The 20890-nt window shown below is 41.2% G+C and overlaps 1 protein-coding gene across 1 annotated transcript in view; it reads right to left on the reverse strand.

Moving 5' to 3' along the window:
- Nucleotides 1–20890, reverse strand: part of ccnb2 (cyclin B2) — a 39848-nt gene that overhangs the window by 17914 nt on the left and 1044 nt on the right. Inside the window, exons 3-4 of the mRNA XM_061887251.1 lie at nt 2098–2355; nt 1866–2024 (exon numbers count right to left, since the gene is read on the reverse strand). Of these exons, the coding sequence (XP_061743235.1) occupies nt 1866–2024; nt 2098–2355 (417 nt within the window). The remainder of the gene's footprint in view (nt 1–1865; nt 2025–2097; nt 2356–20890) is intronic.

A 20890-nucleotide genomic window follows, 5' to 3' on the forward strand; every position in this document is an offset into this window, starting at 1 on the left:
ACATTTTAGGCTCTGGTAACACTCCCCACCCACACTGCTTAATGCCTGGCTGAGCTGCTGTTACTTAGATGACCAAAGTAATTAATTAGATTACCATACTAACTAGTATATCATGCAAAAGCGCAGATTTGAACCAGTGAAATACTTAGTATAGTTCAAGACTTACGGTCATTATAAAACATGAGTGCATATCATAATGGCAGCTACACTTTCCATCTTAAAAATCCCCCCAAAAATATTTGGGCTTGTCCAGCGGGCCAGATTGAAAAGCTTAACGGGCCACATGTGGCCCCTGGGCTTTAATTTGCCCAGATCTGATGTACACGGTGAGTCGGGTGTTGCTTGACCTCCACCGAACCCCTGAGGCCGACTCACCGAACCCCTGGGGTTCAATCGAACCACTGATTTAAGTACTCTTATTTCAATTTATATCTCATGACACACAATCTGTATGTATGTAATGGCTTTTATTTTCTTGCGGCTCCAGACATATTTGTTTCCGTATTTTTGTTCCAATATGACTCAACATTTTAGGTTGCCGACCCCTGAACTAGGGTGAGGTCAAGGACTGCCAAAATTAAGACAAAACGGCGCTCGCCAAATACTCGAATCAGTGAATCATGTTTAATATAAACTGTGTGCTTTATAACAATTAGGGAGGTTTGTGTCATGTTTGTCCTCTACAAAAACTATATTAAAACAAAAAATATTTTCCCTCATCTTTTTCCAGTTTTGAAAAAGCTCCAGAGAGCCACTAGGGCGGCGCTAAAGAGCCGGCTCTAGAGCCGTGGGTTGCCGACCCCTGTCCTAATGGAATGCTTAGCATGCTAGCCCGGTCAATGACAAATTGGCATATAGGCTAACGGGGGAAATATATGCCAGTTAGAATACACATTGACATACAGGTTAACAGGGCAAAATATCTGACAAATAAAACCTATGTGGATATGGGTAGTGTCAGTGCCCATTTGGTTCGAAAGGAAATGGGTTCCAACATTAGCACGGCTGTCATCATGGCAATGTGAAAGGTATGAAGTCAGCCAAATCACATGATAAAATAATTCCCCTTTATATTTGCATTTTGTGAACTACATGTACCAAGTTATATGGCAATCTGAAACAGTAGCCAATCGGCATACCTTGGTAAAAATGTATTTTCGTTTTGGGCGCATGCTCTACTTATTTTCACCAGTATAATAATAGAATAGAATGTGTACTTTATTAATCCCTGGGGGAAATTCAGCAACACAGTTTACTCACAATAGACAACAGGTATTTTTTTTTATTTTTTTTAAATGTGAATAATATAAATCCAGTCTATTATACATTTAAGTACAGTCAAAAATGACAGTCTAATGGCTGCCGGTATGAAGGACTTCCTCTGTCATTACGTGTTGCATTTTGGGAGTGAGCCTTCCACTGAACGTCCTCATTCTCAGTATTGCTAGCGTTGGTTGTCTTTGTTTTCTGATAGTACTGACAATAACCACATGATTGCCATTTGTTTTGATATTGTACACAAGCATGACTTAATTCTTCCTAAAAACAGCCTAATTTCTGTGTAAAAAGTGTTGGTTCGAGATTTGTTTTTGACAAAATGCAGGTCTATTCAGCTAATATGGTCCTAGAACCTCAACCCCTAGTAAGAGGCAGTGGAAGTTTGAAGTTGCTTAGGAGTACCCAACTCGATCGAGCTGGATTCGGCTTCGTATCTGGCAACCTCAGTCAGGGAGAGGTGGAGCAGACTACAGAAATTGACCGTGAGTGCTATACCGTTTCTGGCCAGATGTTTCACATATGGCTCCTTTAAATGTAGATTAAAATCATCACAGAACTTTACCTCCATAAAATAGAGATAGTCCTACCTGGAGAAAACGATCAAGGACAGCGACTGAGACATACAAGGTCTCCTGCAGCAGCTGGAACCTGGAACTAACTTGGACCATCCAGTCGATGAGAAGCGCTCGCATGTGATGCGTAATTTCGTAACCTTCCATGTAATTTGCACGTACAGCCTGCTGCACCTGCGCAAAGAGCAACACCGAATTCAGTGTAATTGTTCCATTTTACAACAAGGCGAGCAGGAAAGTGGATAACCTCCAGCTGGCGCAGATATCCGTAGATGTCTTTCACATATTCTGAGCAGAGGTGAGGCATGTTACCATCCTCTTCATCAACATCCTGCACTGGGAGCATTGCGTTGGAGAAAGCCTGGCATAGTTCTTGCTCCTCTTCCTCCTTCATTGAAACATCAGCTGATATCTCTGGAAGTGGAACTGTCGGGGCTTGAACCTTGAGTGGGGCCATTGGCTGAACTTTAGCTTTCTGAGCGCCACAGGCCTTGTTTCGTCCAACCTGGAAGGCAAAAGTAACCTACAGTTACAGTAGACCTTTGCAGTCATACCTTCAAAAGGAAACTATAGAATTTAAAAATGTTTGACTCAGTGTAGAACCATATAGATTAAGACTGGAAATAGCTAGTTTAAATGACTGGCACAAGGAAGACAATTGTGTGCATAAAAACAGTATTCTACTCAGATTCTTAGGGCAATGATTCGAGTCACTCGACTTTAGAGATCGACCTATTATCAGCACCTATATTTGGCATTTTGAAAAAGGGCTTTTCAAAATTTGTGTATTGATCATGAACAGTAATATATAACCTCTATTCTTACCATTGCTATCATATCAGCTGTAGCAGTCAAAGAAGAGTCTGCTTTTTTTTTAAATTAAATAATAAATCCAACGGACCCACTTAAAACTAATCAGTTTGGTTCAGATGCAGCCACACTTCTGTCCAGCATTGGCCCACTCACAGCGCCATTTGATTGGTTACACAAACTGCGCACGAGTAAGCGAAAGAGCCAATCAGAAGCCAAGGTCTTGGTTCGATCAGTTTACATTTAAAGGGGAACATTATCACCAGACCTATGTAAGAGTCAATATATACCTTGATGGTGCAGAAAAAAAGACCATATATTTTTTTAACCGATTTCCGAACTCTAAATGGGTGAATTTTGGCGAATTAAACGCCTGTTTATCGCTCTGTGGCGATGACGTCACCGAGGTAATACAGTCGCCATTTTCATTTTCAACACATTGCAAACACCGGGTCTCAGCTCTGTTATTTACAGTTTTTTCGACAATTTTTTGGAACCTTGGAGACATGCCTCGTCGGTGTGTAACACTAACAGGGAGAGATTCAAGTTGCACCACTGGCCCGAAGATGCGAAAGTGTCTGCCGCCAGACCCCCATTGAATGACAGACATGGCACAGAGACGTATGGATAACCTGCAGATGCATTTGCAAAGATAAAGCCAATGAAATCACAAAAGGTGAGTTTTGTTTATGTTGACTGCCAGCTAATCGATGCTAACATGCTATTTACCGGCGGTGCTAAAGCAGACATGGCACAGAGATGTATGGATAACCTGCAGATGCATTTGCAACAATAAAGCCAATGAAATCACAAAAGGTGAGTTTTGTTTATGTTGACTGACAGCTAATCGATGCTAACAGGCTACGCTAATCGATGCTAACATGCTATTTACCCGCGGTGCTAAAGCAGACATGGCACAGAGATGTATGGACAACCTGCAGATGCATTTGCAACTATATTACGTTTCCTTCCACCCACATTTAATGCAAAAACAAACACTTACCAATCGAAGGATTTAAGTTGCTCCAGAGTCACAAGATACGAAAGTCCTGATCGTTTGGTCCGCACATTTTACCGGCGATGCTAACGCAGCTATTCGGCCATGCTATGGCTATGAATAGCGTCAAAAGCTATTCGCTCAATAGCTTCAGTTACTTCTTCAATACTTTCATACTACAACCATCCGTTTCAATACATGCGTAATCTGTTGAATCGCTTAAGCCGCTGAAACCAGAGTCTGAATCCGAGCTATTGTCGCTATATCTTCCTGTGGTATTTGCCATAGTTTGTTTGTATTGGCAGCACTGTATGACGTCACAGGAAAATGGATAGTGGTTTCAAAGATAGCGAAAATAAGGCACTTTAAAGCTTTATTTAGGGATATCCCGGGACCCGTAAAATTTTGACAAAAAATTCAAAAAAATACAACAAGCCACTGGGAACTGATTTTTATTGTTTTTAACCCTTTTGAAATTGTGATAATATTCCCCTTTAAGGGAGCTAAAATAAAATTAACATTTATAAAAAAAGGGATGCAACTGTGCTAAAGAATTCCCTGCATTTTATTATTATTTTTTTTTAAATCAACATACTTTATGCATATCAACAAAGTTAAGCATTTGTAAATGGTATTCTAAAGCCAATGTCACTTCCACTGGAAATTAATATTGTCTCAAATAGTAATCGGCCTCCTACAACACTAATCTGTATCGGCCCTGAAAAAAACATTGGTTGTTTGCTGATCGATGCATACCCGAAATAGATAGTGAAGTGATTAGTGCATTGGTCAGGAGTTTGGCTTCAGGTGTTGGCATAATGCGTGGGCTTTAGGCAGGAATCTTTGGGCACCTCATGATTCAGGAGTTACAATTTGATTACCAATCGATTATTGATGGATCTTTAATTCATGCATTCTAATGCAGTTTTACATTTATTTAGTTTCACTAAATAAGTGTTCATCATTTGCAACTTAAAACAGGGTATTTGTAATAAGTTAAATTCCAAATGTATTAAATTAATGGAAATGTGTGCAAAACTGGAACATAAGTGCTCTAAAACAGTGGTCCCCAACCTTTTTGTAGCTGATAATTTGTCCTGCGGCCCGGCGGAGGGGATCCTTTTTTTTTTGTCATGAAAAAGGGAGGTGTTTTGGGTTGATGCACTAATTGCAAGTGTATCTTGTATTTTTTTATGTTGATTTAATTTAAAAAAAAAAAAAAAAAACAGTACCAGTGGTTGGGGACCACTGCTCTAAAATAGACACTGGTCGGTCCGTTAGGTGCCTTGCTGCAGTCAGCCAAACTGTAGAACGGTTTACATTACTTTATCAAAGTTTATTTTATAGACCTTAATCACAAAAAGTCAAAGGGCTGCACAAGCCACAACGACGTCAGACCCCACACTTAATGAATAACTCGATTGGCGTTTACTTATCGATTTTACAAATCGACCATGTCCGAATTGCAATGCATCCAAATATTTCTTTACTTCTAGTGGGCTTGGTTATTTCTTATGCAAGTATTCCTAGAGTGTGTTCTACATTGTGCACAATGCAAAATGATCATTCAAAGAAAATAAAAAATAAATGTACCATCTCAAGCACGCCCAAACATTTGTCTTCAGCCAAGACTGACCAGATGTTTTTTCCCATGCAGAATATTACCAACAACCTATTCAAGGCAGCGGTACAGATGTGCAATTAGTGAACGAGACAACGGCGACAAATACAAATCTTGACTCCATTAATAAAAACTGCAAGTAAATTGCGCATTTTAACGACTTATTTAAGTTTAGCACATATATTGCTTGAAATTTGAAAAGTCAATTAAGGCCAGTAAAGTAAGTTGATGGTAAAGTAAGGGATGTGCGGATCAATACCGCCGATAACAGATATTTACCTTCTAGTATAGATTCGCAAAACAATATTGATACTTAGTTGAAAGGAGTCAGAACTTTTTCCACTAAAAGGCCACATTGATTTTTTTTTTATGTTTTTAATTCTAAAAACAGATGTTAGCTGTTCATTGTAGCTGACTAAGCATATAATTTCTCATTACATATGGATATTGCCCTTACATTTGTACTATTTTATTCCCTTTTGTGTAATAGAATAAAAACTGCATACGTTAGTGTCTAAACTTCTGTCTGTACAAACATTTGAGTTTCAGTTACACATGTATGTTATTATGGCTGTTGTAATTCTTCTAATTAAGTTCATGTGTATTTTAAACTAACTTTGAAATTTAAGGAGGTTCAAACATTTTGGATCAGGGGTATCTCCATCCATCCATCCATTTTCTACCACTTATTCCCTTTTTAGGGGTCGCGGGGGGCGCTGGCGCCTATCTCAGCTACAATCGGGCAGAAGGCGGGGTACACCCTGGACAAGTCGCCAGGGGTATCTAAACTTTCCAAAAAGGCACTTTAAAAAAAAAAAAAAAAAAAAAAGTGCCATATGTAATTTCATGTGAAGTCTTTAATGGCCCTGATATGTCAAAAGGCATTCATAAATCATGTTCTTTTCGAATACCTCTATAACTGTAGTTCAGCCGGGATATGCTCAATTCATGATTTACAGCCCCGAAATATTGTTTTTTTCCTTAATTTCGATGCCCCACCCTCCACCATTTGACCAATTAGAAAGTCCGTGAGTGTGTCACAACCAGGTTGCCATTTCCGCACCGCCATCTTCGTCTGGCTACTGCCACTGGTAAAGTTACCAAACATGTCAGACCATAGTAACTGTAAAAAGGCATCGTTACAATTCTCAGAATTATTCATGAAAAAGCCTGGAACAAAAACGAGGATTTGTATCGGGATGCAGACAATTTTTTTCTCATCCGACGTCAAACTAGCCAATTTCCTCCTTGATAAGAAAATGTACATGCCTTACTTACCTATTAATTGTAATAAATGGAAATTCATCCCTGTGCGCCTGAAAGAGCGCCAGCACATCACAGTAGCTCCTTGGTATTTGTTCTTTTTACTTGATTTTTGGTATTATTCGCAATTTTGCTTTTTTTTTTTTTTTTAAAATCTCTGACCTTTCCATAAACCACTAATGGTCGTTGGGCGATCTTTTCGGGCCGTTTCGTGTTTGGCTTTGATCAACGGAGCAGCAGGCCTTTTGCTTACACACGCGGGGAGCTGTTTGCGCTCTCCTTAGCAGCGCTGTGGGAAAAAGCGCAAGGGACGCCGTGTCGGCACAAAGATGAGGGAGCGGATAAGGAAATTTAAAGCTGCAATTCCCTCTGTCCTCATGGGGAACATGCGGTTTCTTGCGAACAAAATTGATGAATTGTTCGAGCTCGTCCGAACTCAAAAAGGATTACGCCGTGTGCAGCATCATGTACTGTACGGAGACTTGGCTACACGCGGACTTTCCGGACCACCGGGCGTCTACCCGGCTTCACAACCTCACGGGCGGATAGAAACACTGAGCGGTAAGAAAAAAGGCGGCGGGATTGCCATCTTGGTGAACGAGAGGTGGTGTAATCCTGGACACATTACTGTTAAAGAGTGTGTTTGTATGCCGGACATTGAACTTCTAGCTGTTGGAATTCGACCAGATTAGCCAAGGGAGTTTACTTCTGTTATCTTCATCGGAGTGTATGTCCCTCCTTCTGCTGACAAAGCTGTTGCTTGTGACACCATTCATGCCGCTGTTGCTAAGCAACAGACCAAACATCCCGATGCCCTCATTCTCATTTCGGGTGACTCAAATCATGTTTCTTTGGACTCTATTTCACCCACTTTCTATCAATATGTGCACTGTGCAACACGGGAAAATAAAACTCTGGACTTACTGTATGATAATTCAAAAGATGCATACAGAGCCATTGCCCTGCCCCCCCTAGGACGGTCTGATCACAATCTGGTGCTTTTAACGCCTCATTATGTTCCTGCTGTGAGGAGGCAGCCCATCTCAACAAAATCAGTGCAGAGGAGGAACCAGGAGGCATGCATTGCCTCACAGGACTGCTTTGAGACCACAGAATGGGAAGTAGTCTGTAAGCCCCACGGGACAGATAGACAGCATCACAGATTACATAAATTTATGTGAGGACTCTATCATCCCTACAAAAACGGTCCATTGTTACCCAAATAAGCCCTGGATCACCAGCCAGCTAAAAGGTGCTGCTAAATAAAAATAAGCTAGCCTTCAGATCTGGTGATCGGGACGAGTTGAGGAAGATACAGTGGCAGCTTTAAGTCCAGCTGCAAGAAGGGAAAGATGTCTACAGGAGGAAGCTAGAGACTAAACTCCAGCAAAACAACACTCGTGATGTGTGGAAAGGCATGAAAGCCATCACAGGCTTCAAAAAAATAGCCAAACTGCTGGATGGGGGTGTAGACCGAGCAAACGAGCTGAATTTGTTTTTCAATAGATTTAGAAATGCACCCCTTACTGGCCCACCGCCCACTACCTCTGTCCTCACACCCCCCCTGAACATCTCTACACAAACTCCTCTGATACCTGCCATCGCTGTGCACCCCCCACAGAGAACGCCAGCCCGGTGTGTCTGACACCTGGACATGTGAGAGGACAGCTGGAGGGATCAATCTAGCCAAGTCAGCAGGCCCTGACCGAGTCAAGCCCTGGGTCCTGAAGACCTGTGCTGCTCAGCTGACTGAGATCCTGCATTTTATCTTCAACCTGAGTCTGAAGCTGGAACGGATACCAGTGCTATGTAAAACATCCCGCAAGAAGCCCATCCCATCGGGCTTGAACGATTTAGGTCCTCGAGAGACTTGATCAGCTCAGACCCCTGGTGGCTCCTTCCCTGGATCCAGGATGGGTATCAGTTCATCCATTGTCTCCTGGACCACTGATTACTTGTCTGACAGGCCCCAGTTTAGGTGCTCCACAGGGGACTGTCCTGTCTCCTTTCCTGTTCACCCTGTACACCTCAGACTTCCAGTACAGTTCCAGGCTCTGCCACCTGCAGAAATACTCTGACCACTCTGCTGTAGTCGGGTGTGTCTGAGAGGGAAAGGAATTGGAGTACAGGACCCTGATCGCTGACTTTGTGGAGTGGTCTCAGGTGAACCATCTGGTCCTTAATGTGGACAAGACCAAGAAGCTGCTCATCGACTTAAGGAAGAGTAAATATGACCCCATTGGAGCCCATCAAGATCCAGGGCCAGGAGGTGGCAGTATAAGTACCTGGGAGTTCACTTGAACAGAAGACTGCACTGGAAGGACAACTGCAATGCTGTTTACAAGGCCATGAGCAGACTCTTTGCTGAGGAAGCTCAGGTCCTTTAATGTGTGCAGCAAGCTGTTGGAGATCTTTTAGTCTGTTGAGGCCAGTGCCCTGCATTTCGTTGGGGGAGCAGCACCAGCAAAAGGGACACCAGCAAAAGGGACTCAAACCGGATTGATAAACTAAACCGGAAAGCCGGCCAAACTATTGGCTCGCAGTTGGAGGAGTTTGTGTCAGTGAGGGACAGGAGGACACTGAACAAACTGCTGGCCATCATGGACAATCCTGCCCACCCACTCCAGACAATTGAGGGACAGCAGAGTTTATACTCCAACAGGCTCCTTCCCGCTCTGTGCGATTTAAGGACTCCTTCATTTCGCACTCCATCCAGCTGTATAATCACTCTCCATACAGCAATAGATGATATCCGTTCATTACCTGACACCCTCTATGTCAGCTACTTCTTTGTTTTAATGTCTATATTCTACTGAATCTACTCTATTTTATGCTTGGGCTGCCACATATGCTGTAATATTGTAGATGGTAATTGGTATATATGTGTTAGACATAATTTATTGTTATATATATACATATAACATGCTGTACACATATTAAGTATATATTGTATGTATTCGCAGATATGTTATATTGTTATATCTAGTCTATTTAGACCTGCATTGTCACTTCCATCCTTACACTTTCCATCATTGTAACTGAGCTACTGTGTTGAACAAATCCGCTCTGTGCGATTTAAGGACTCCTTCATTTCGCACTCCATCCAGCTGTATAATCACTCTCCATACAGCAATAGATGATATCCGTTCATTACCTGACACCCTCTATGTCAGCTACTTCTTTGTTTTAATGTCTATATTCTACTGAATCTACTCTATTTTATGCTTGGGCTGCCACATATGCTGTAATATTGTAGATGGTAATTGGTATATGTGTTAGACATAATTTATTGTTATATATATATACATATAACATGCTGTACACATATTAAGTATATATTGTATGTATTCGCAGATATGTTATATTGTTATATCTAGTCTATTTAGACCTGCATTGTCACTTCCATCCTTACACTTTCCATCATTGTAACTGAGCTACTGTGTTGAACAATTTCCCTTGTGGATCATTAAAGTTTGTCTATGTCTAATAAACTGAAATGGGCATTTCCATATTGTGAAACCATACTAAAAAACAAGGGAGGATATTTGCACGGCCACACAACAGAACAAATACCCAGAATACCCTGCAGTACCAATTTTTCCAGGACTTGACACTATTTTATTTGGTACAGGGTGTAATTATAAGTGTGACCAGTAGATGGCAATCAAACATAAAAGATAAGTCTCAAGTAAACACCAACATTTCATATGTTCCATTGAAAATATAGAACATTACACACAGCGCTTGAAAACCTATCAAAATGTTTTAGTGCAACTTCTAATATAAAAGTGTAAAGTTCTTATATCTGTCAGTAACTTACAATGAAAGCGCTAAAACATACCAGTATAGTGAGTTTACATTATTTCCCCAAGGAACTTTAGTTATTAGAAAGTTCCGGTCGGATATTTTTTCACGGGACACATTTCCGGTGTGGTTGTGAGGAGGTGATGCTCCGTTGTTGATTTAAGTAGAGTCTGAATGTCATAACAATTAGCTCCATCTTTTGACACTTCTTCCACTCTCGTCCTTGCACGCTACACCAAAGAAGACCCTGTCAAAGTGGAGGCACGTAAATAAGCCCGCCCACAAAACGACGCATCCTGAAGAGACGGTCAAAAAGCGGCTTAAAGATGATCTGTAAAACATCTATGCAACATTTTGACCAAAGAACCACCATTACATGTTATGTAGACCACAAGGAAGTGTTTTAAATTTACAAAAAAATATGAACAGTTTGATGCGCCTTATAATCTGGTGTGCCTTTTGTATCAAAATAGACCCACTCATTGGTAGTGTGCCTTAGAACCTGGTGCACCCTGTTGTCGGGAAAATATGGTATATTTGCCAGGTCAAATTATTAATGATTAATTATTAGTCGACTTCAAAGTAATGCACTTTCTGGTAGTTTCTTGAATTTGCCGAAAGTTTTATCAATCACAAACACTGAATTTCCGGCATTAGGACTCCTGGGTGTTATGGTTTTCGTCACGCCGAGCAATAAACCCAAGAAAAGACAAGTGGCTTCAGGAGCTGGCTGGCTCACTTATGACTATGGGAAGATGTTTTCCACGACATGTAAACGGGCTAAAAAAAGATTTAAATTTATAAAAAAAAAAAAAAATAAAAAAAAACTTGTACGACTAGGTGCAAAACGCGGGACGCCATTTTTAGGACTTGATGGGGTCCCTGGGACCTCATTTTGAATATTCCGAGCGCCAACACTGATTGCAGTACAATTTCTGGCCACATTATTACATATGGCACCTTTGATGTTACATAATATATTACAAAATGTTATATAATTTGTCTTTGATATGTAATGTATTAAAGACAAAAATGTTATAGTTGATCAAGTATTTTATTAGTTTAAATAATCAGTTCCCCCCATATTCAGATGTGGGGGAATTTATTTCATGTTTTTTCCTTCTTGTAATAGTAGCCCTGCAATGAGGTCGCGACTTGTCCAGGGTGTGCCCCGCCTTCTGCCCGAATGCAGCTGAGATAGGCTCCAGCAACCCCTCGCGACAAGCGGTAGCTTTTATTATTTTACTCATTTATGTTATGTTTGAAACAATTTGTGTACTTTGCCATCCATCCATCTTATTCCGCCTATCCGAGGTCGGGTCAAGGGGCAGCAGCCTAAGCAGGGAAGCCCAGACTTCCTTCTCCACAGCCACTTCGTTCAGCTCTTCCCGGAGGATCACAAGGCGTTCCCAGGACAGCCGGGAGACAGAATCTTCCCAACGTGTCCTGGGTCTTCCCTGTGGCCTCCTACCGGTTGGACGTGCCCTAGGGAGGCGTTCGGGTGGCATCCTGACCAGATGCCTGAACAACATCATCTGGCTCCTCTCCATGTGGAGGAGCCACGGCTTTACTTTGAGCTCCTCACCCTCTCTCTAAGGGAGAGTCCCGCCACCCGGCGGAGAAAGCTCATTTCGGCCGCTTGTACCTGTGCTCTTGTCCTTTTGGTCATAACCCAAAACTCATGACCATAGGTGAGGATGGGAACGTAGATCGACCGGTAAATTTAGAGCTTTGCCTTCCAGCTCAGCTCCTTCTACTCAGTGGCATAGTGGTTAGAGTGTCCGCCCTGAGATTGGTAGGTTGGGAGTTCAAACACCTGCTAAGTCATACCAAAGACTATAAAAAAATGGGACCAATTACCTCCCTGCTTGGCACTCAGCATCAAGGGTTGGAATGGGGGGGTTAAATCACCACAAATGATTCCCGGGCGCAGCACCACTGCCCCCCTCACCTCCCAGGGGGTGAACAAGGGGATGGGTCAAATGCAGAGGTAAAATTTCACCACACCTATTGTGTGTGTGACAATCATTGATACTTTAACTTTCTTCACCACAACTGATTGATACAACGTCCGCATTACTGAGGACGCTGCACCGATCCGCCTGTCGATCTCACGGTCCACTCTTCCCCCACTCGTGAAGAGGACTCCTAGGTACTTTAACTCCTCCACTTGGGGCAGGGTCTCCTCCCCAACCCGGAGATGGCACTCCACCCGTTTCCTCGTCCTTTGTGTGTTCTATTAAATTCGCATGGCTATTATTCACGGCAGTACTTTAATTACTTTCAAAATACATAAATAACGCTGTATTATTTATTATATCATGATATTCGAGTAAGTTCAACATGCAGTTGCTTTTAGCTGCGGGCATTACATTACAGGCTCTTCCCACTGACAGCATTGATTGATTGAAACTTTTATTAGTAGATTGCATAGTACAGTACATATTCCGTACAATTGACCACCTGAATACGTTTTTCAACTTGTTTAAGTCAGGGTCCACGTTAATCAACTCATGGTAGCAAGCACACAAACTTACATATGTTACACGTCACATACGTATACGCCCTCGCGGAGCAGAAAGGTAGCAGACTGTGTAATGTTAGCTGTGATGCTAGCGGAGCTGTGCGAGTGGTAGTACGAGAGAAAGAAGGTGTGAATGAAGGAAGAATTAATTCCCAAGAAAAACAGCAGGCGGTCCATCGTCTGGTAGTGGTTCGGCTTCAAGTGGGAATATGTCGAATAGACAACTTGAATTTGTCCAATGTGGGACACAAACGTTGCTACCAAAAGTAGCATTATTGCTAATATGTAGCATCATTTGAAAAGTGGCCTAGTGGTCACTAAGTGGCCGAGTGGTTAGAGCATGGGTGTCAAATTCTGGCCCACCGTGTGCTTTCATTTGGCCCTTCAGGCAATATCAAATTAACAGAGCTGGCCCGCTGGTATTATACATCGGCGGTGTCGCTGTAACACCGCATTCACTGCTAATACTCATACTTGCTAACCCCCCCCCCCGATTTTCGAAGGAGACTCCCAAATTTCAGTGGCCCTCACGAAAATCCCAGGGGGTAACCATTCTCCCAAATTTCTCCCGTTTTCCCACCTGGACAACAATATTAAGGGCGTGCCTTAAAGGCACTGCTTCAAGCGTCCTCTAAAACCTTTCGTCACATCCGCTTTTCCTACGTAGAAACAGCGTGCCGGCCTAGTCACATGATATATGTGGCTTTTACACACACACACACACACACACACACACACACACACACACACACACACACACACACACACACACACACACGCTAATGCAATGCAAGCTTGGTCAACAGCCATAGAGGTCACACTGAGGGTGGCCGTATAAACAACTTTAAGACTGTTACAAATATGCGCCACACTGTGAACCAACATTAAACGAGAATTAGGCAAATTTCGGGAGAACATCCGCACTATAACACAACATAAACACAACAGAACAAATACACAGAATCCATTGCAGCACTAACTCTTCCTGGACGCTACAATATAAAAATGTATTAGCCTGTGGGAAAAGTTTATTTTGATATTTACCTGAGAAGGCTGCAAATAGAAAAGAGGCATTCAATTTCTATTTAAATTTGATTTGATATGCCATTGCTATTTTGAAATTAGTATTATCTGAAACTCAATTTTGCACGTCACTATAAAGTTATATAAGTCTCGCTTGTTCAATATTCAATGCAAAACTTGTTTGGGTCCCTATTAAAAAGGTTAATTCGTTCAACCTTGGCCCGCGGCTTTGTTCAGTTTAAAATTTTGGCCCATTTTGTATTTGAGTTTGACACCCCTGGGTTAGAGTGTCCGCCCTGAGATCGGTAATTTGGGAGTTTAAACCCCGACTCATACCAAAGACTATAAAAAAATGCGACCCATTGCCTCCCTGCTTGGCACTAAGCACCTAGGGTTGGAATTAGGGCTGGGCGATATTGTCTTTTTTTTTTTTTTTTTTTATAAATATCGCGATATTTTTAGGCCATATCGTGATATATATTACGATATTTTGCCTTGGCCTTGAATGAACACTTGATGCATATAATCACAGCAGTATGATGATTCTATGTGTCTACATTAAAACCTTCTTCATACTGCATTAATATATGCTACTTTTAAACTTCATGCAGAGAGGGAAATCACAACTAAGTCAATTGACCAAAAGTGTATTTATTCAAGTTTTCAAGCAATGGCACAAACATTCAAGTCATTTCCAACAAAGTGCAAGATTGTCAGAGATATTTTAAGTGTCAAATAAAAATGAGATGCATAAGAAATCAAATAGTATTTGTCCTTCACTATGTGGTATGTTACTAAGGTTATGAAATTCTCTTCATTCTCTAGCGAGTGACTTTTCAAATGATGCTACATATTAGCAGTAATGCTACTTTTTATAGCAACGCTTTTTCTCCCCCACACTTGACAAATTACGGTTGTCTGTTCGACATATTCCCACTTGAAGCCGAACAACCGTCAGACGATGGAAACCCTGCTGTTTTTATTGGGAATTAAGTCTTCAATTGTTACCAGATCCGCACCTTCTTTCTCTCGTACGGCTACGTTAGCAGCCAACGTAGCCCAGTATGCTACCTCTCTGCCCTGCGAGGGCGGACACGCATGTGACTTGTGACGTATGTAAGAATGTTCGCCTGCTTGTCTATGAGGAGAGACAGGAAAGAGTGAGAAGAGCACGAATGCACGCAGCTAAAAGCAACTGCACGAGAACGTATACTCGAATATTACGATAGTCATTTTCTATATCGCACAGAGACAAACTCGCGATATATCGTATATATCGCCCAGCCCTATTTGGAATTGGGGGTTAAATCACCACAAATGATTCCCGGGCACGGCCCCGCTGCTCCTCACTGCTCCCCTCACTTCCCAGGGAGTGATCAAGAGGATCGGTCAAATGCAGAGGACAAATTTCAACACACCTAGTGTGTGTGACAATCATTGGTACATTAACTTAACTATAACTTTTAACTTAAAAGTCACCTGCTAATAACTTTAAAGGCCTACTGAAACCCACTACTACCCACCACGCAGTCTGATAGTTTATATATCAATGATGAAATATTAACATTGCAACACATGCCAATACGGCCTTTTTAGGAAGTATGAGCGCGGCACACACACAGATCTAAAAGTCGTCTGCTTTAACGGCTTAATTACACAGTATTTTGGAGATCTGTGTTGCTTTATCTTTTGCAATTTGTTCAATTAATATTGGAGAAGTCACAGTAGAAAGATGGAGCTGGGAAGCTTTAGCCACACACACAGTGATTCCTTATTTAAAATTCCTGGAGGTGAAACTTTACTATGGATCAGAGCGCGGTCAAGAGAACATGGATCCCCACCAAATGTCAACCAGCAGGTTTCGGTGAGAAAATTGTGGTTAAAAAGTCAGTTCTTACCGGAGAAAAGCTGAGCCTGTGTCGTCCATAGCTGCCGTCGACTCCCCTGAGACATTGGCGTCAAGACACCCGTGTAGACACCCTTCTGACTATCAGGTACTTTTAAACTCACTAAAACACTAGCAACACAATAGAAAGATAAGTGATTTCCCAGAAATTATCCTAGTAAATGTGTCTAAAAAAGTGCGGAATCCGTCCCCATCCAATCGCGTTTTATTTCATCCGCCCTCAAATTAATGGGGAAATTGTCGTTTTCTCGGTCCGAATAGCACTTTTTGTTGGAGGCTCCCATTAAAATCAATGTGAATATGTGAGGAGCCGTCAAACATGTGACGTCATCGTCTGCGACTTCCGGTAGAGGCAAGAATTTTCTCTTAACACCGAAAGTTGCAAACTTTGTCGTGGATGTTCTCTACGAAATCCTTTCAGCAAAATTATGGCAATATCGCGAAATGATCAAGTATGACACAGAATGGACCTGCTATCCCCGTTTAAATAAGGAAATCTCATTTCAGTAGGCCTTTAAAATGACCATATATTAATGCAATATGAAGAAGAATGTTTTAATGTAGATACAGAAACATCATACTGCTGTGATTATATGCATCAAGTGTTAATTGAAGGCTCACTGCAGCCATCCGACTTTCAGGTATGACTTTATAATCTCACTAAAATACTATTAACACAATAAGCAGAAAAGGGATTTTCCAGAATCATCCTCGTAAATGTGTCTAATTACATCTGAAACGCTCCCACTGCCGCCGCCCTCTCTATTTTTCTTTTCTTTAGTGCTTCACTCTAACTTTCCTCATCCACTAATCTTTCATCCTCACTCAAATTAATGGGGAAATGGTCACTTTCTCGGTCCGAATTGCTCTTACTGCTGGTGGCTCACATTATAAACAATGTGAGGCGCCCTCACACCGGTGACGTCACGCGCACATCGTCTGCTACTTCCAGTACAGGCACGGCTTTTTATTAGCGACCAAAAGTTACAAACTTTATCGTCGATGTTCTCTACTAAATCCTTTCAGCAAAAATATGGCAATATCGCGAAATAATCAAGTATGACACATGGAATGGACCCGTTATCCCCATTTGAATAAGAAAATCTAATTTCAGTAGGCCTTTAAAATTAGTATAAATTACTGCAGTAGACGAAGAATGTTTTAATGTAGACACATAGAATCATCATACTGCTGTGATTATATGCATCAAGTGTTAATTCAAGGCTCACTGGAGCCATCCGACTTTCAGGTATGACTTTATAATCTTACTAAAATACTATTAACACAATAAGCAAATAAGGGATTTTCCAGAATTATCCTAGTACACGTGTCTAATTACATCTGAAATGCTCCCACTGCCGCCGCCTGGAGCAGTCGCCCTCTCTTTTTTTCTTTTCTTTAGTGCTTCACTCTAACTTTCCTCATCCACGAATCTTTCATCTTCGCTCAAATTAAATGGGGAAATCGTCACTTTCTCGGTCCAAATTGCTCTTACTGCTGGTGGCTCACATTATAAGCAATGTGAAGAGCACTCACACAGGTGACATCACGCGCACATCGTCTGCTACTTCCAGTACAAGCACGGCTTTTTATTCGTCGATGTACTCTACTAAATCCTTTCATCAAAAATATGGCAATATCATGAAAGTATGACACATAGAATGGACCCGCTATCCCCGTTTGAATGAGAAAATCTCATTTCAGTAGGCCTTTAAAATAAGCATAAATTAATGCAGTAGAATAATGTTTTAACGGAGAACCAGAATCATCATACTGCTGTGATTATATGCATCAAGTGTAATTCAAAGGCTCAGGCAAAATATCGAGATTAGGGCTGGGTGATATATACCATATATCGCAGGTTTGTCTGTGCGATATAGAAAATGACTATGTCGTAATATCCGATTATATGTTCTCACACTGTTGCTTTAAGCTGCGTGAATTACATTACTGGCGTGTCTCACTGCTTCTCGTCTGTCCATCTCACAGAGACGTAAAATAAGCCCGCCTTCTTACATTGGTCACATACTGTCGCGCATGTAGCGTCACACGCTCTCGCCGAGAGCTAACGTTAGCATGGCTAACATTAGCTGATGCAGGTCGAGTTGCTTTTAGCTACAGGCAATACACAACAGGCGTTTCTTTCTCACTCCTCGTCTCTCATTCTGACAAATACGGAAAACAAGCCCGCCTTCTTACATAAGTCACATACTCTCGCGAGTCTAGCGTCATAGCTCTCGCCGATCAGAGAGAGAGAAATGGTGCGAAACTTATCACAAATGGAGGAAGAACAATAAATGCCCAACAGAAAGAGCAGGGGGTCCATCATCTGGCGGGGGTTTGGCTTCAAGTGGGAAGATATTCAGCAGACAACAGGAATATGCTGTTCAATGTATATACTATGATGATTAACCTGTGTGATGATTGTATTATGCTGATAGTATACATTTGTACCATGAATTGATTAACGTGGAACCCGATTTAAACAAGTTCAAAAACTTATTCGGGTGTTACCATTTAGTGGTCAATTGTACGGAATATGTACTGTACTATCTACTAATAAAAGTATCAATCAATCAATGCAAAGTATGCAGCGGAAGTGTTACTACAAAAAGGTAGCAACACTATTAATTTGTTATTTGATTTAAAAAGACAACTGTGAGAGAATGAAGAGTAATGAATACAGTTTTGGTCAATTGACTTAGTTGTGATTTTCCTCTCTGCATGAAAGTTTAAAAGTTGCATATATTAATGCAGTATGAAGAAGAATGTTTTAATGTAGACACATAGAATCATCATACTGCTGTGATTATATGCATCAAGTGTTCATTTAAGGCAGGGGTGTCAAACTCAAATATAGAGTGGGCCAAAATTTAAAACTGAACGAAGCCGCGGGCCGAGGTTGAACAAATTAACCCTTTAATTAGTGACCCAAACAAGTTTTGCATTGAATATTGACCAAGCAAGGCTTATATAACTTTATAGTGACATGCAAAATCGTGTTTTAAATAATAGTAATAATTAAAAAATATCAATGGCATATCAAATAAAATAAAAATACAAATTGAATGCCTCTTTTCGGCAGCGTGTTTGAGTTGGGGCGGCGTTTGGTGGTATATTGTAGCGTCCCGGAAGAGTTAGTGATGCAAGGGGTTCTGGGTATTTGTTTGGTTGTGTTTATGTTGTGTTACAGTGCGGATCTTCCCCCAAAATGTGTTTGTCATTGTTGTTTGCTGTGGGTTCACAGTGTGGCGTATATTTGTAACTGTGTTAAAGTTGTTTATACGGCCACCCTCAGTGTGACCTGTATGGCTGTTGACCAAGTATGCCTTGCATACACGTGTGTGTGTGTGTGTGTGTGTGTGTATGAGCCGCATATATTATGTGAGTGGGCCGTGACGCTGTTTGTATGGACGAAAAGCGGACGTGGCGACATGTAGAGAACGCCAAAGGCAGTGCTTTTATGGCCCGCTCCCAATATTATTGTCCGGGTGGAAATCGGGAGAAATTCTGAACTCCGGGAGTCTCCCGGGAAAATCGGGAGGGTTGACGAGTATGAGTATTAGTGGTGAAAGCGGCGTTACAGCGGTGGGCCAGCTCTAATGTTAATTTAATATTGCCTCAAGGGCCAAATGAAATTACACGGCGGGCCAGATTTGGCCCGCGGACCAGAGTTTGACACCCATTTCGTAATATATATCGTAATATGCAGAGGTGGGTAGTAACGTGCTACATTTACTCCGTTACATCTACTTGAGTAACTTTTGGGATGAATTGTACTTCTAAGAGTAGTTTTTATGCAACATCAATCAATCAATGTTTACTTATATAGCCCTAAATCACTAGTGTCTCAAAGGGCTGCACAAACCACTACGACATCCTCGGTAGGCCCACATAAGGGCAAGGAAAACTCACACCCAGTGGGACGTCGGTGACAATGATGACTATGAGAACCTTGGAGAGGAGGAAAGCAATGGATGTCGAGCGGGTCCAACATGATACTGTGAAAGTTCAATCCATAATGGATCCGACACAGTCGCGAGACATACTTTTACTTGAGTATATTTATAGAGAAGAAACGCTACTTTTACTCCGTTCCATTTATCAACATTCAGCTCGTTACTTTTTTTTTTTTTTTTAATCGATCTATGTTTGTTTTGGTTTTTGAAAGTAGGATCTATGCATGCCTGCGTTTCACCAATCACATGCAGTCACTGGTGACGTTGGACCAATCAAACAGAGCCAGGCGTTCACATGACCCGACTTAAAAAAGTTGAAAACCTTATTAGGGTGTTACCATTTAGTGGTCAATTGTACGGAATATGTACTGTACTGTGCAATCTACTAATAAAAGTTTCAATCAATCAATCAAAAGTGTAAAGGAAAAAAAGACACTTTTTATTTCAACCGTACTTCCCGTCAAAAGCCTAAAGACCAATCGCACAGTTCATGTCTTCACAATAAAAGTGCCGCTCCATCGCGCCTGCGCAAACAAAATAAGAGTCTCCGAAAGCCAGAGCAAACAAGCTAGCAAGCTACGGAGTTTGCCGCCAATTTATTTCTTGTAAAGTGTATAAAAACGAATATGGAAGCTGGACAAATAGATGCCAAAAACCAACGAGTTTCATGTGGTACTAGACAGAAAGGAGGAACTTTTTTTTCTCCTGCATTTTAAAATGCGGACGTTATCAGCACTATACTGTCAGATTCCAATCAATGCAAGTCATCAGAATCTGGTAATACACCAACTTATATTCTTGTCTTCATGAAAAATAGGAATCTATATGTTAAACATGCATGTATAATCATTAAAACACCTTTAACATGTGAACAAAAACGGCAAAATAATATAAATTATATACTGCATATATACATTTATGTATGTAAAAGGGAATAAGCGGTAGGAAATGGATGGATGGATATATATATATATATATATGATATGTGCATGTATGTATATGATGTGTGTGTGTGTATGTATATGAGGTAGTTCACCTCAACTAGGTCATTTATTAAGTAATTGATTAGCTTTAAAAATCGTATTGGGTTGTTACCATTTAGTGGTAAATTGTACGGAATATGTACTGTACTG

The sequence above is a fragment of the Nerophis ophidion genome, linkage group LG25 (genome assembly GCF_033978795.1).
Source record: "Nerophis ophidion isolate RoL-2023_Sa linkage group LG25, RoL_Noph_v1.0, whole genome shotgun sequence".
Lineage (NCBI taxonomy): Eukaryota > Metazoa > Chordata > Actinopteri > Syngnathiformes > Syngnathidae > Nerophis > Nerophis ophidion.